Consider the following 16426-nt stretch of genomic DNA (forward strand, 5'->3'; position numbering starts at 1 on the left):
TAGAATCCCACGGCTTGCAGTATCACCTCTACGCTGATGACACGCAGATCTACATATCTGGACCTGACCTCACCTCCTTACTGACCAACATCCCACAATATCTGTCTGCTATCTCAGCCTTCTTTTCTGCTCGCTTTCTCAAACTGAACATGGACAAAACAGAATTCATCATCTTTTCCCCCATCTCACTCTATCCCTCCAGCAGACCTATCCATCAATGTCAGTGGCTGCTCGCTTTCCCCAGTCCCGCACGCTCAGTGCCTTGGGGTGATCCTCAACTCTGCCCTCTCTTTCAAACCACATATCCAAGCCCTTGCCTCCTCCTGCCGCCTCAAACTCAAAAATATTTCCCGGATCTATGCATTCCTCAACCACAAGACCACAAAAACACTAGTGCACGCCCTTATCATCTCTCGCCTCGACTACTGCAACCTCCTACTCTCTGGCCTCCCCTCTAGCACTCTGGCACCACTCTAGTCCATCTTACACTCTGTTGCCCTACTAATCCACCTGTCTCTTCACTATTCCCCAGCCTCCCCCCTAAGCCAGGCCCTACACTGGCTTCCCATTGCCCAGAGGCTCCAGTTCAAAACCCTAACTGTGACATACAGAGCCATCCACATCCTGTCTACTTCATACATCTGTGACATGGTCTCCCGGTACCTACCCACACGCAACCATCGATCCTCTCAAGATCTCCTTCTATTCTCCCCCTTATCTCACAACCGCATACAAGACTTCTCCCGTGCTTCCCACATACTCTGGAACTCTCTGCCGCAACACATCAGTTTCTCACCAACAACGGAAACCTTCAAGAAGAACCTGAAGACCCACCTGTTCCGACAATCCTACAGTCTACTGAACCACCGCACAACCAGCTCTACCCTCTCCTAGTGTATCCTCACCCATCCCTGTAGACTGTGAGCCCTCGTGGGCAGTGTCATCTCTCCTTCTGTACTTTTGTGTCCCTTGTCTTATACATTTATTGTACTTGTCTATATTTCCCCTTTTCACATGTAAAGTGCCATGGAATAAATGGCGCTATATAAATGTATAATAATAATATATAATGGTAATGTGTATGACATTGCAGTCCGAGTGTTTGAGCCAGTAAGCACCCAGTCCATTGCAGAAGATGGAACCAGTCATAATCCCAAGAAGTAATTCTGATGTTGCTGCCACAACCTGTAACCCCCTGGTCACCCTCCACCTCTAATGGCCAAAATGGCTGTCCTTATCTGTAGTAGATTAGCCTGCAGCCTACCGAGCTTTGCATCTTACAGTTTCCTCTGAAAAGGGATACTTGGAAAGTATTTCCACATGTTATTATGGCTCTTCTTGCATACATGAAGTGGTGAGCATGATATTAAACGGCATTAATATTTCTTTCAGGATTTTGAGCTACAACCGTCTGAGGTGCATTCCTGTCCATGCATTTAATGGCTTGAAGTCTCTCCGAGTGCTGTAAGTATGACTCCTGGATTCCACATTAGTGAGATATTTCGTTAACAGCAGGCTCTGTAATGAACTGATGGCCTCCAGTACACGTCACGATTCAGCTGTTGGCTTATGCAATTTATAAAAGGGTATGTGCACACGTTATGTATTTACTGTATTTTTGTTGCATTATTTCCACACAGTTTAGTGAGAAAAACGGAAGTATTCTCTAGTACCAGCTACTGTGAATGAGAGTCCTGAAGTCTCATGCACATTTATTCCTTGCTTATTTGAAGCATTTTCACATCAGTACCTTGTCAATTCTTTCAGCATTTGTGCAGTGTTTTTCACCCAATCCACTGCATGGGAAAAAACACAAGTTAAAAAACATATCAAAATGCAAATAAAAACCATAGCAAAAATGTGCATATTTTACCCTGCGTTTCACATGCCCATGCACACATTTTTGGTGTGGAATTGTCTGCTGCAAATCCTTAACGTGTGCATGTCCCCAAACCGCACTACACTGCAATTAGAGCCAACTAGGTTCCTGATTAAGGCAAACAAACAGAAGAAAGCTTTGACTCTGAGCATACATGTTACACTGTGTGCTTGTGCCTCTTGGTTCCAGGTCACCTCATTTCTTGGTTTAACCTATCCGTTTTTACATTCATGTTCTTACATGTTAAGAACAGAGACCTTGTGCCTTAATCACAGATGATGTTGATGACAAGTACATTATGGCAGGCAACTCCCTTTTGTGTAGCATTGGAAAAATGTTGTGTTCCTAATTCTATGCAACAAACATGTGCCAGTGACAATAACATGACATTTTGGGTATCTTCGCTTCTGAATTCCTGCCTTTTAGGACCTGTATTTTCTGCTATGTTAGTATCTCAAATGTTTCTATACTATATCAAATCTGTGGTCTAGACACAGAAAATAATCATATATGAATGACACGTCGGTTTATACTGTTCATTTGTGTTTATACTGTTCATTTGTTTGTGGTATAGAGGCACTTCAATAAGGCAGTGAAATCTCTGCATCGAGGGTGCATTTTACCTATTCTTATATTCTACTTGCTGGATCCTCTGTTGTAGTATAACAGCAAATGTTGATAATGGTGTGTTTGCTTAATATGGTGTTTTCCACTGTAATTTATTCCTTCCAGATCTTTCAGAGCTGTCTTTTCCCTTTTATCTAAAATTAAATGATACCTAATTGTGCTTATTACAGTGTTAGCATAGGTTTTCCTGCTTACGGTAAATTCATTTTGAGTTACATCAGTTCAATATGACATCAGTCGAGAGAGGAAGCAGCCGCACTCAATAAAAGATATAGGTTGCAAAATGTATCTGTGTTTATTACATGTACAGGAAAAAACACCACAGAGAAGAGTCGGCAAAAGTGAAGGCAAGGTTACGTTTCGACCCTTCCTGGGTAAATGTCAAAACTTCACTGACGGATAGAGATGGCTTGCTTGGAGAAAAAATTAGCGTGAATTCCCCACTTTGGCTCTTCCATGGGTGTTAGTGGATAATGTCGTGTCCAACGCTGTCCGTGGTGCACAGTGTTCTACCTCAAGTCCTATCACCATCTAGAATTTCTGGCCTTTTATCTGTCCAGGTTACTTAGTACTTTACTTCCTCCACTGCCTCCTAATCTGTTCCTGTAAGACCTGTACCACCAACTTCAGCACAGCCAGGGGAAAATGACAGCAGGCTATTCTGAAACTCCTCTGTCTGGGGGAACTGATCCCACAGTGCGCAGGAGCTGTGGACTGGGATCAAACAGCAGACAGATGAGTGGTTGGTGCCGATGAACATCAAGCTCAACCTAGTAGTGTGCGATAATTGGCGAAATCTCGTTGCAGATCTGGAAGTAGCCGGTTCGACCACATCTCTTGTCTAGTGCATGCGCGAAACTTGGTGGTGCAGAGCTTCCTGAAAAACTACCCAAAGATGTCAGAGCTGCTGCTGTAAGTGGGGGCAGTTTGGTCTTGCGTTTGGTGTTTTCAATCTGCTGCTGCTCGCTTGTCTGTGCTGCAGTGTCACTTCTGCCTTCCCACTCACTGCAACGTACCAACAAAGTGGAACTCCACCATACATATGCTGGAGAGACTGTGTGAGCAGCAGATAATAGTAGAGTTTCAGCTGCAGCACACACAACTGAGTCGCTCTGCAGAACAACACCACTTCACCACCAATGAGTGGGCTTTCATGAGGGACATATGTGTCATGTTAAGCTGCTTTGAATACTCTACCAATATGTTCAGCGTTGATGACACCCTCATCTATGTTACTATACCAATTATGTGCCTGCTGGAACAAACAATTCAGGCCATGTTGGATGAGATGGTGGCACAGGAGGAAGAGGAGCAGGGTCAATTAACACCGTTATCAGGCCTGTCATCCACACATGGCTCGGAGGGTGGGTTACTGTCCCAACAGTGGCCAGGTACCCAATTATCCAGCCTGGGGACAATTTGGGAGGATTATGATGATGAGGAGGAACAACCATGTTCACAGCAGGGTGCCACTCAGATTAGCTCACGGGCATCACTTGAGCATGGATGGGGATTGCAGAGAACCCAGACTATACATCTCCTACAGAGGACAGCTTGTCGCTGCCTCTGGGCAGCCTGGCAAATAGAGCCAATATGTTCTGCTGTTCCTGCACAATGACCAATGAGTTGCCCATATTGTCCCCAGGGAAGATTACTGGGTGTTCATCCTGCTAGATCCCCTCTGTAAGGACAATATATCATCATTACTTCTGTCACTGGACCGGGAGCGCAAAATGCGTCAATACAAGCACATACTGGCAGAAAAACTACTGATGGCTTTTCCACCTAACAGCGGGTGCTCAGTGGAAGAGCAAGCACCTCGGAGGACAGCGTTAGCATGGCCGAAATGTGGCAAAAATTTATGAACCAGCCATGACATACCGCACCACTATGTTATAGGGTCCATATTAGCAGGAGCCAGCATTATAACAACATCGTGGAAGAGTACCTGTCCACACGTCTCCATGTACTAACTGATGGGTCTGCCCTATTTAACTTCTGGGTCTCCAAATTAGACACATGGCCTGAGCTTACCCTTTTTGCCTTGGAGATGCTAGCCTGCCCTGCGGCAAGTGAACTGTCAGAACATGGGTTTTGCACGGCAGGCAGGGTATGTGATCACAGACAGGCGTATCGTTTTGCAACCCACTAGCCCTTACTATGTCCATTTTACAACCATTTTAAAGTATCAAAGTTCAGGTCCCCATTGACTTATATTGGGTTCGGACCCAGGGTCAAGCTCCTGTTCAAGTTCGATTCCGTTCAAAATTTTACATCTGGTTTGGCCAAACCCAATGAACCTGAACATTCACAGGTTCACAGGTCTGCTCATCCCTGATTGGGATCCCAAGACTATATTTCACTTTGCATTTAAAATGCACAGGAACGAGTAGATTTGTACTGGTCCTGGAGAACTGGGTGTCACCACACGTCATCTATTCTGTTATTAAAAATCAATTCTCTAGAGAGAAGAAAAATGCTTCAGTGATAGTGTGTAATCTGTGGTTGTCATTTATTCATTATCTGTGCTCTCGAGGGACTTGGAAAATGAGAGTATCAGCAAAACTATTCCAGCTTTTCTTGCCATGCAGTGAACATATGTGCAAATGTATTTTCCAATATTAGGATTCTGAAGATTGTTATAGGCAATCATATGCCTTCATTTGTTTAAACAGCAACTATTTTTAGGAGTAGATCCTGCCATAATTGCCATTACTAAATGCATTATGCATCAACTCAATGAAATCTCAGGCCTTCATAAACAAATACGGAAGACTAATTGTGCGTGCTGCAATTTTTTTTTTCACAAAAGACATTCATTTGGTGTAAAACAATGGTTATCTGAACAACCCTGTTATATAACCTGGGCCCAGGTGCTGTCAGTTTTTTCCACAGACAGCACCCTGATTTGAAAATGTTCAGTAATCATCTGTTTGAGAGGGATCCGGAAGCAAGAAAATTAATCTGTTACAAATAGAAGAAAAGTGGATGACTATCTAATGGATCCATTTTCCATACACTTAAATTTTTAAAAAAAAATGGATCCTGGCGCAATCTGTTTTTTTAGCCAGGCAAAAATTATTTTGTCTGCACAACCTTTTCTTGTTCTGTAATAATGTCTGGTTTCTGCTGAAACAAATGCAATAAACAAAAAATATGGATCAGTTTCAAACTGATCCGTTAGCATTGACTTCAATGATTTAACAAATGGATCCAGCAGCAGTTTCTTTCACCTCAACACAAGCATTATTTTTTCCAAAAGTATATTAAAAGATTCCTCAAACATTCTGAGATGATTTTGGAAATTGTTGGGATCATTCTCTCTAATTTCCTCCAACAGGGTCACATGTGAGCTTCTTTATTGCAGACAACTATTTCACCAGATCTTCCTTTTATGTCTATTTCACTGCTCTTATTCCACTAGATGCTCCAGTCTTTTTATTCTTAAATGTTACCTCTCAAAAATCCTCATGGCTCTCTCTACCCAAACCTGTATCTCCAGAAAAACTCAACTAAACAATTCTGTGTAAAACCGGGGTTGCATTGCCTTGCTGCAGAAAAGGGGTCTTAATCTTAACAAAAAGATGTCTTCCACCAAATAGCCTTCTTTGCTGTCTTGAACACACACACACTATCTCTCAGTGTAAACACAATGCAGATATTCGGTGTAACGGTTAGTCAATCTTTATTCAACCATTTCTAACCGGTTCATCGCTTTAAATGGGATGTCCACTATCAGGACCACCCTTTCTGGATAAAAATGTTTGGCCTCCATAAAATAATAAAGCCTATACTCAACATCCCATGCCAATGTCGTTCCCGTGATGTCAGAACTCGTGGTCCTGGGGCTCACATGCGATTGTTGTGACATATGACGTCGGTGCCCAATCAGTGCTGGTGTCACTGTCCCCTCTTTCAGACAAATCGAACATGAAGATGAAATCCGGACTGCAGTTGAGCTCGGACTTCTTTCTCCTGGTCAATTAGACAGGAGGCGGGGACAGTGACACCAGCGCTGATTAGGCATCGGCATCACGTGTCACATCAACGGCACAGGAGCTTTGGAAGATGGAGTGCCTACACCGTGGGAACAGCGCCAGCACTGGGGGTGAGTATAGGCTTTATTATTTTATCGGGGCTAAGGAAGGGGCATGAGAAGAAGTTATCCAAGTAGTGGACAACTTCTTTAACCATTTAGTGCTTATGTAATCAGACATTTAATGACACAGTGCTGAAATCAGGGTCCTTGTGCCTACAGATTCCCTTTAATACGTTTTTTCCCCTTTAAAATTTTCCAAAGGCTGAAAACCTCTATTGTTTTTGAAAGTGACTTATGCTCTCCTCTAGTCTTATATGTTCTTTTTATCTATTTAGTACTCTTCATGGGAATGATATCTCTACAGTTCCTGAAGGATCATTTAATGACCTGACTTCACTATCACATCTGTAAGTCTATCACCTATGCACTATGAATGATAACATACATCTTTCATACACATGTAGGGTATCATTTCTGTATTCAAGTATTTGCTGTATTTGGAATAGATCCATCTGCAGTTTGCCTATTCTTTTATTACAATGCCTGAACTGAATTCACATTTTGGTGCGACCATCAAATGTATAACTGCATAGCATACAATCATGTTATTATTTTATTGTTGAATTTAAACACTGATTTCAGCCACAGTTATTTTTTTTTTACTTTTGTATCTCTTAAACCCCTGACTTGACAGTTCTAAGTATTTTTTATTTTTTTGCTGGGAGAGGTGTAATTTTTAATAAAACTTTCATTTACCATATAATGTATTTAAAAGAAATTTTGCCCATTTTATTTGTAGTTTGTTTTCAAAGTGGTGAAACAGTAAATTTATTATTTCAATTTCAAATGTATACATTCTTTTAAATTTTACTACTTAAAATAAGTTAAGGATTTTTTTTCTAAGTGTTCTGTTGAGATGTAGCTGTGTGAGGCTTGAGTTTTTTAAGGTTAAGCTATAATTTTAATTGGGAGCACTTTTGGTACATAGCTTTTGATCACTTTTTATCACATTTTTTTGGGGGGGAGATGTGGTCATTTTTACATTTGCAGACTTTTTTTTATAGTGTCCACTGTGCAAGATAATTTTTTTGTTATTTTGCATTGTAATTTTATACTACAAATGAGAGTGATTTAAAGGAAAGATATCAGTAAAATTTCACACCCAAAACCTTTACATGACCAGTCCATGCCTCCATTTCTGAGAAGTCAGTGTTTGAATTGATTAGCAGAGAAAGCTGAAGATCTGTAGCCTCTGTCACTCCAGCTCTACTCCCCACCCAGTGCTGCCTCCTCCTGCTTGATTGATGACTCCTTTTCATGAAGTCACACAGCATAAAGGCCGATATTAAGGAAAAAGAGGCAGGGCTGGACCCGGGAAAAGAGTTGGAGTGACAGAGGATTCAAATCTATATATAAATTAAAATGCTGATTTCTCATAAATGGAAGAACGGACTGGCCATGTAAAGGTTTTGCTGGACTTGTCTTTGTAAAAGCTGCATGTACATATAAATAGTTTTGAAATCATGTTGACATTCCTTTTAACATTTATTTTTTTAAAAGATTTTTAAATTTCTTTAAACATATTTTAGTTCTACTGGGAACTCAAACAGACACAGTACACTGCAGTGCTTCTACTGCTTCCTATTGGGTCTATATTGGGCCCCTGACACCATAACAACCCACCAATGTAGTAACAAAGATACATCACATGTTGTCAATGGGATGACAATAATAGTAAGAAGAATTTAGGGCAATTTCTACTGAAAATGTAACATTGTCAGTATGTTAGTATATGAGAAGTTAAAGAAATAGACATAGTTTGGTACTTGTGTTTTATTTACTTCCGGGGGTCATGGCAATTTTTTACTTAGCTGTGATGTCCCGTTTGTAAAAGTACCAAGAGGAGCAGCCATATGTGTATCTCCCTTGTTAATAATGAAGTGATCGGACTCTATGTAGCTTTTTCCTCCTGTTTTCACTTTTACACAAGTAGACATTCAACAAGAAGAAAATACCAATATCTTTGGAAGTAAATAATTCCCAAACTTTGGTTTCCATCTAACTTCTCATTATATGTGTGGTTATTTTTTTACACTTTGGATACAATTCCTCCTCCTCCCACAATGACCAATAAAACTTTCCTTCTACTTGCAAAGCTTTAACCCCATAGGATACAAGGTGGGTGTTAAATCTGCCTCATCTGCTACATTTGCTTTATCCTTTCTGGAGATCATAGATTCCTATTATTCTTAACATTTTTTCAATAGAGAAGGATTCTTGTGTACAAATAATGTGCCTCAGTTTTTCATTTTTTTTAATCACATTACTTATATAATATAGTGTTAATTTCATCAATATTATCATTCTATTAAATAATCTAAGTAGGTGAACTGTAATTAATATGATATCATAACAATAAAGAAGCAGTGCATGAGGCAAATTACTGTACAAAAAAAGTTCTGCTTTTTCCAATTTTAGGGCTCTTGGAACCAATCCATTGTACTGTGATTGCAACGTGCGGTGGTTGTCGGAGTGGGTAAAAGCTGGTTACAAAGAGCCTGGCATAGCACGCTGTAGTGGGCCTGAGGACATGACTGACCGACTTCTGCTGACTACTCCAACACAAAGATTCCAGTGCAAAGGTGACTGTCCACTCATTACCGATATCAAAAATCAGCCAAATACTAGATATGTGCTCAGATGTGAGTCTAACCCTTGGACCCCAATGGTGGGTGGGAGGCGGATACCATAATATAATTACATATATAATGATATCATTAACATGTAATTGTGTCCTTCTCCCATGGATATCATGCATAGGAGCTAAAGAGGTCGTTTCAAATTCTTAAATAGGTAAAAGCAAAGTGCTTGGAAAACGAGCAACTTTGAAATGTATTCCCTATTAAAAATTCTGTCCATTCTCAATAACAGAACAGCTCATTGCCTAAGTGACTTTAGGGAAAATAGGCAGCGAGGTGTACGCTATAAAATGAAAAACCTAGTAAGGAGTATGTACCGAATGAGACCCTCTGCTTCGGAACCTGCTTGTGGTGCGGTGAATCACAGGATCTGGCCAGCTTCAGACTCCCTAACTTCTCCCAAGCTTCCACTGCTAGCAGCCTGAGAGAGCACAGTTCAGACCAGCGGTGGACCATGCCACTAATCTGATCCGTCATTCCTCCGGACGTTAGAAGAGGCTGGAGAGCAGACTGTTCCTGCAGATAGGACATTAGAGCGGGCCTTTAAGATAGCACAAAATAGTTCAGAAAACTATTCCACACATTACAGAAACCTCAGAGTTTTAGAGAAACCTTAAAGACTGGCCAGCTGCCACGTTCTTCCATTTTACTATATTGCAAGTTTATTGCATACTCATTTTTCCTGTAATTTATGGCATAAAGTGAATAATCCTGCTCTATTTGTCCCAATATTACCCGCCATTCTCTATGAGGATTTTTCATTGTTCAGCGTAGTGCTTGACAGCACCACATATGAAACAAGATACAAAAAAGCATAAAGGAGGACACCACTAACTATAATAAGGAGAAGAAGGGGTTCACCCAGAGCATGTCAAATAATGTCATGAAGTAGGAAAAAGCGACTTGCCCATAAAAAGGGAACACCACAATAGAAAAATATATAATAGACAACAAATGTTTTTATTTAACAAAAATAGCACACACACATAGAACAACACTGGACCCACAAAAACAATTAAAAACATACAAAAGTGCAATCTGGTCATGTCATATGGTTATGACACAATGACTCTCCCACATCCAAAAACCCACAAAATAGAAACAGATATGTTTAAACAATGTTGACTGCACACATTTAGTGTACATACAGACATAAATAGTCTATAATACCATTTTATATGCACATTACAGGTGAGACAATTCACAGCACCAAGCAGCATTTAAATCTATGTATAGAGATAAACTTATATGCCTCTGGAGCGATTTAGATAAATGCAACAGTCACCATGTAGTCCCAAGAATATATAAAGAGAAAACCTATATACTTCTAGAGTGGTTTAAATAAATGCAACAATCACCATATAGTGCCATAAAAAAGGGGGGACGAGGAGCAAGATCAGTCAGAGCTCCAAAAGGCATGGAGGTGCAAAATACTACCAGAATGTATAAGGAAAAGCCTGTATACCTCTAGAGCGGTTTAAATAGCTACAACAATCGCCATATATTACCCAAAAGAGAGGAGGCTGGGAGCAATGTCAATCAGAGCTCCAGAAGGTATGAAGCTCTTCATTCTCCCTTGAGAAAGCCACCTGGGTAGTGGCGATACGCATGGGGCCCACTATTCCATCCCACACCCGCACCATGCACTTTACTTCTGATGCACCTCCATGCCTTTTGGAGCTCTTAATGATCTTGCTCCTCGTCCCCCCTTTTTTATGGCAATATATGGTGATTGTTGCATTTATTTAAACCACTCTAGAGGTATATAGGTTTTCTCTTTATACATTCTTGGGAATACATGCAAATTGCCTCTTCAGAAAGAAAGAGGACTTTTACTCTACAGCGCCACCTATTGGTAGTAGCGATCCTACAAGTCACAATCAACCCTTTAACGAGTCTTGTAGTATGACTTAGGATACAAGCCAAATCAGAATCTCAATTTGCAGACACGGTGTTTCGAGCTGTTGGCTCTCGTCAGTGCAAAGTATGAGATCTGATTTGGCAAGGTGAGAGGCTCTGGACTAGGGTCTAAGAAGTAAGGTTTCTCCTTGCGGAGAGTGACATGCCAGCTGTGGCTTGTCAAGGTAAGGAGACTTATTCGCCGTGCAATGCTCCTCTGGGAAAATAATATGCAAATTGCCTCTTCAGAAAGAAAGAGGACTTTTATTCTACAGCGCCACCTATTGGTAGTAGCGATCCTACAAGTCACAATCAACCCTTTAACGAGTCTTGTAGTATGACTTAGGATACAAGCCAAATCAGAATCTCAATTTGCAGACACGGTGTTTCGAGCTGTTGGCTCTCGTCAGTGCAAAGTATGAGATCTGATTTGGCAAGGTGAGAGGCTCTGGACTAGGGAATACATGGTGACTGTTGCATTTATCTAAATCGCTCCAGAGGCATATGAGTTTATCTCTATACATAGATTTAAATGCTCTATTTTTTGCTTGGTGCTGTGAATTGTCTCACCTGTAATGTGCATATAAAATGGTATTATAGACTATTTATGTCTGTATGTACGCTAAATGTGTGCAGTCAACATTGTTTAAACATATCTGTTTCTATTTTGTGGGTTTTTGGATGTGGGAGGGTCATTGTGTCATAACCATATGACATGACCGGCTTGCACATTTGTATGTTTTTAATTGTTTTTATGGGTCCAGTGTTGTTCTATGTGTGTGTGCTATTTTTGTTAAATAAAAACATTTGTTGTCTTTTATAGATTTTTCTATTGTGGTGTTCACTTTTTATGGGCAAGTCGCTTTTTCCTGTTTCCTGACATATGAAGCAAGAGTCGCACGATGATCTATCTATTGATAACTTGGAACCCTTCATTCTTAATACTTCACATCAGAAGACCTAGCTGCTGCCTGTCCATGGGAATCTTATCCATGCTGCCTTCTGACAGGCCCCATCAATCACTATTCATATTAACTCATTTAGCTGTTTGCCTCAGAGAAAATTGCAATTACTTCATTTATGTTTTATGATATCCAACTCCATAGCCAGCAGAGGAAATTAAAATTGTGTCTGCAGAAAGTGCATCTCTATGGAATTAACACTTAAGAACGATTTCACCACGTAACTGCTCCGACGTCCCATCCCCACAAGTCTGCAGTAACCAGCAGATACCAAGAATGAAGCAATAATAAGACTCCCATAAATCAGACGTCGCCTTTCTGTTACTTTTATAGACGCCATTATTTTAGGTACGTGGTTCTTAATATTAGGCTGCAGATGTGCAGTCAGAGAATATCCTGCTATTCTAGTGTAGCTTTATTGCAATGTAACGTTTTCCTCATTAGTATTGCTAGTGTACATCTCTGACTTAATAGTGTTATATAAAGTACTCCATAAAGTGAAGCGTTGCAATGCTTTTTATTATCAAGGGGAAAATGCCGCTTGTCTTAATAGAATTTATAAAAAGGCAATTTGGAATGATTTTACAAACAGAAAACCAGTGACCTGGATCTGGGTGATAACCGAGCCTGGAATCACTCTATGAAATCAATCCATACAGAAGAATGGCTGGCCGATCCTTCTATGAGACCACTGCTATGCAGAAATGCCTGACCAGATCACAGGGGGTCCCTCTCCTCTCAGCAGAGCGCTGACATGACAGACACGCCGCTGTTGCTTTAATGCGATTGCAGATAAAGACCTACAATGTAATGATTCAGGTCATGCTTCTTCCCCCCGCCGGCCTGGGAAATTGCTATTGATCTGTTGTCTGCAGCGCTGCTACCTGCTGCATGGAGTCAGCAGCTTACTCCTCTTCATTTACACAATGGATTAGGTGAGAATTCCACTGCACCCAGTCAGTTATCGGAAACATTGTTTAATGGCGAACAATTCAATATCTCGTAATCGGTTATTGAGCTGTAATCAATTCTAGAGATGCAACATAATGTAAAGACTCCAAGTGGAGATCGTGTGGATTCATTCACGACTGGGCGACACAGCAATTACCCTAAAGAAAAGGAAAAGTGCCATTGTTCCAGGAACCGACACCGTATGCAGACATCATTCATGATTCTGTGTAATATTCGGTAATGTTAGATGTTGCATCAGTTTAGTGAGAACTCACATAGTAAATTCTGACAGTGAAAGACGTGCTCCGTCCCATTTTGATTAGTGATTATTCGATTCTGTAGGACCCTCGCAGATCTTGAGAATACAGGAGAGACACAAGTGAGGACGTAATCTCTGCAGCCGCCTTATTTTCAGGGTTTATGGGGATCCTCAAGTCTAGTTCTCTACTGATCAATAGCTGGGGCCATATAAAAGCAATTTGCCAATAATTTATAAGACAAGAATGCGTCTTTAATTTGTGCACTACTGATACAGAGAAACAGAGATGCATATGAGAGCAATTAAATTTTTTTTTAATTTATTTTATTTATTTTACTCATTTATATAGCGCCATTTATTCCACAGAGCTTTACAGACACTATAAAAACTAAATATATAAAACATAGATTCTCTTTAAGATTTTATATTAGTAGGTTTTTGCTATTTAATCTGAGAGCACAATAATACAGAGTGTGGCAGCCTTATTCCAGGGATGTGTCAGTTATTAGGCTGTGTGTAGTAGTTAAATGTAATGAGTGTTTTATCATCAGGAGATTATCACTACTGGACTACTTCTCACACACAGGCCAGTCAGGCTAATCTGTGTAACCCCACCCCCACCACTGATTGCCAGCTCACTGACAGTGTACACAGGAGGCTGAGAGCCCGGGTGTGGGTGGGTTATACACAGATCAGAAGACTTAGCTCTGCTACATCTATATCAGAAAAACAGGTTACCTATTAAAACTGCCCCAAGTAGCCCAGTATGTGACACATCCCTGGAATCAGGCTTTCTTGCCCTATGTTATGCTGCTGTCAGATTATATAGCAAAAACCTGCTGTCAGATTCCTTTTAACTGATGCATGCCTTGAAATTCAGTATACTTCTTATTTGGTAGTAAGAAAACTCTTAGCAGATATCACAATATTGCTACGTTGTCCTTGCAATTTCTTTCTGAAAAATAACCTGTATTCCTTATGTCTTAATTCATGTTTTGATTTATTATTTGTTAACCTAAAGTGGCCTAAAAGTTTTTCTCAAGAAACTGCCAATAATTTAATAACATACAGTACAATAGATTCTAGTGACTGCTCTTGAAATGAAATAAAAAATATCCAGTTGGAACCCTGAGCATACCCAAGCAAGTAGAAAAAGACATAGGCGCATTAACGTAACACAAATCGTGGTGTTGAAGGGAATCTTTGGTCTGGATTTTGCTAGTCCATCTGAGACTACCATAAAGTAGGGACAGAGATCCTGACGCCAGAAATGTATAACTTTCTTCATTGGTTCTTGCAGATTTGATATAATCTCTGGTTTATCTGGTGCAGATTTACTAGATCTCTGAATGCAGATCCCCTGTATAACCCCATCACACCACTGATTGGCAGCTTTCTGTGCACTTCACCACCTGGCTACTTCATTACCTCTCCGCTGACATCCCACTGACAACTCACCTAACTGCAGTCTTTAATCTCTCCCTCTTCTCGGGCATTTTCCCATCCTCCTTCAAACACGCCATCGTTACTCTATTACTAAAGAAACCCTCTCTCGACCCATCCTGCACAAACAACTACAGACCAGTCTCCAATCTCCCCTTCATCTCTAAACTTTTGGAGAGCCTAGTTTACTCCTGCCTTACCCGTTGCCTCTCCACTCACTCCCTTCTAGACCCTTCACAGTCCAGCTTCCGATCCTTACATTCGACTGAAACTGCGCTCATCAAAGTGACCAATGACCTTCTGACAGCAAAACGTAATGGTCACCACTCTCTGCTCATTCTCCTCAACCTATTTGCAGCTTTCTACACTGTTGACCACCATCTTCTACTCTCTAGGCTCCAGTCACTAAGCATTAAGGACACTGCTCTCTCCTTGTTCTCTTCCTATCTTTCTGACCGCTCCTTCAGTGTTTTGTTCTCTGGCTCCACGTCATCTCCTCTTCCTCTCGCTGTCGTGGTACCTCAGGGCTCAGTCCTTGACACCCTTCTCTTCTCTCTCTATACAGCCCCAATTGGGCAGACCATCAGTAGATTTGGCTTTCAGTATCATCTTTATGCTGGTGACACAAAACTATATACGTCACTCCCCCACCTTACCCCCGCTGTACTACAGAACGCCAGTGACTGTCTGTCCGCAGTCTCCAACATCATGTCCGCTCTCTCTCTGAAACTCAACCTCTCCAAAATTGAAATTCTTCTGCTTCCGCCATCTACTAACCTCCCTAAATCTGACATTTCCCTCTCTGTGGGTGGCACCACAATAAGACCCCAGCAGCAGGCGCGCGGTCAGGGTGTTATGTTTGACACCAGTCTCTCCTTAACATCCCATATACAATCTCTTGCCCGCTCTTGCCACTTACACCTAAAGAACATCTCTAAAATCCGCCCTTTTCTCACCATGGAAACAACAAAAACCTTCACTATAGCATTGATCCACTCCTGCCTGGATTACTGCAATGCTCTCTTAATTTGCCTCCCCATTACTCAACTATCCCCTCTCCTGTCCATAATTAATGCAGCAGCCAAGGTCTTCTATCTGGCTAATCGGTACTCGGACACATCCGCTCTTCACCAGTCCTTACATTGGCTGCCCATTCATTATACGATCCAATTCAAAGTACTTGTTCTCACTCACAAAGCTCTCCACAGTGCAGCACCCCCCTACATCTCCTCCCTCATTTCTGTTTATCGGCCTAACCGACTGCTGCGCTCTGCAAACGACTATCGACTAACCTCTGCACTAATCCGTACCTCCCACTCCCAACTCCAAGACTTCTCCCGCCCTGCGCCAACCCTCTGGAATGCTCTACCCCAAGAAATTAGGAATATCCACAATTTCAGTAGTTTCAGGCTCTCCATCAAACACATTTGTTCAGAGCAGCCTATCACGTTCACTAATCAAAGTCATTCTATGTGTAAGTGTGCATGTGTAGCCCATTCACTATCTCCATACATCCCTCACTCCCTCAAGATGGCTGGACCATCATTGTATATACAATGTAAATACACACCTGTACTTTGTATCTCCCCCACCTCATTGTAGATTGTAAGCTTTCACAAGCAGGGTCATCTTATTTTGCTTTAATTATTGTATTGGTAACATTGTTAC

General features: G+C 41.2%; 1 protein-coding gene across 2 annotated transcripts in view; it reads left to right on the plus strand.

The window, feature by feature from the left end:
• Positions 1-16426, plus strand: part of SLIT3 (slit guidance ligand 3) — a 1050869-nt gene that overhangs the window by 861393 nt on the left and 173050 nt on the right. For both annotated transcript variants that reach the window (XM_073573732.1, XM_073573731.1), the window contains 3 exons: positions 1393-1464; positions 6881-6952; positions 9024-9187. In XM_073573732.1, coding sequence (XP_073429833.1) covers positions 1393-1464; positions 6881-6952; positions 9024-9187 — 308 coding nt within the window. The remainder of the gene's footprint in view (positions 1-1392; positions 1465-6880; positions 6953-9023; positions 9188-16426) is intronic.

The sequence above is a fragment of the Dendrobates tinctorius genome, unplaced genomic scaffold (genome assembly GCF_039654945.1).
Source record: "Dendrobates tinctorius isolate UK_male_01 unplaced genomic scaffold, ASM3965494v1 ptg000036l, whole genome shotgun sequence".
Classification (NCBI taxonomy): Eukaryota; Metazoa; Chordata; class Amphibia; order Anura; family Dendrobatidae; genus Dendrobates; species Dendrobates tinctorius.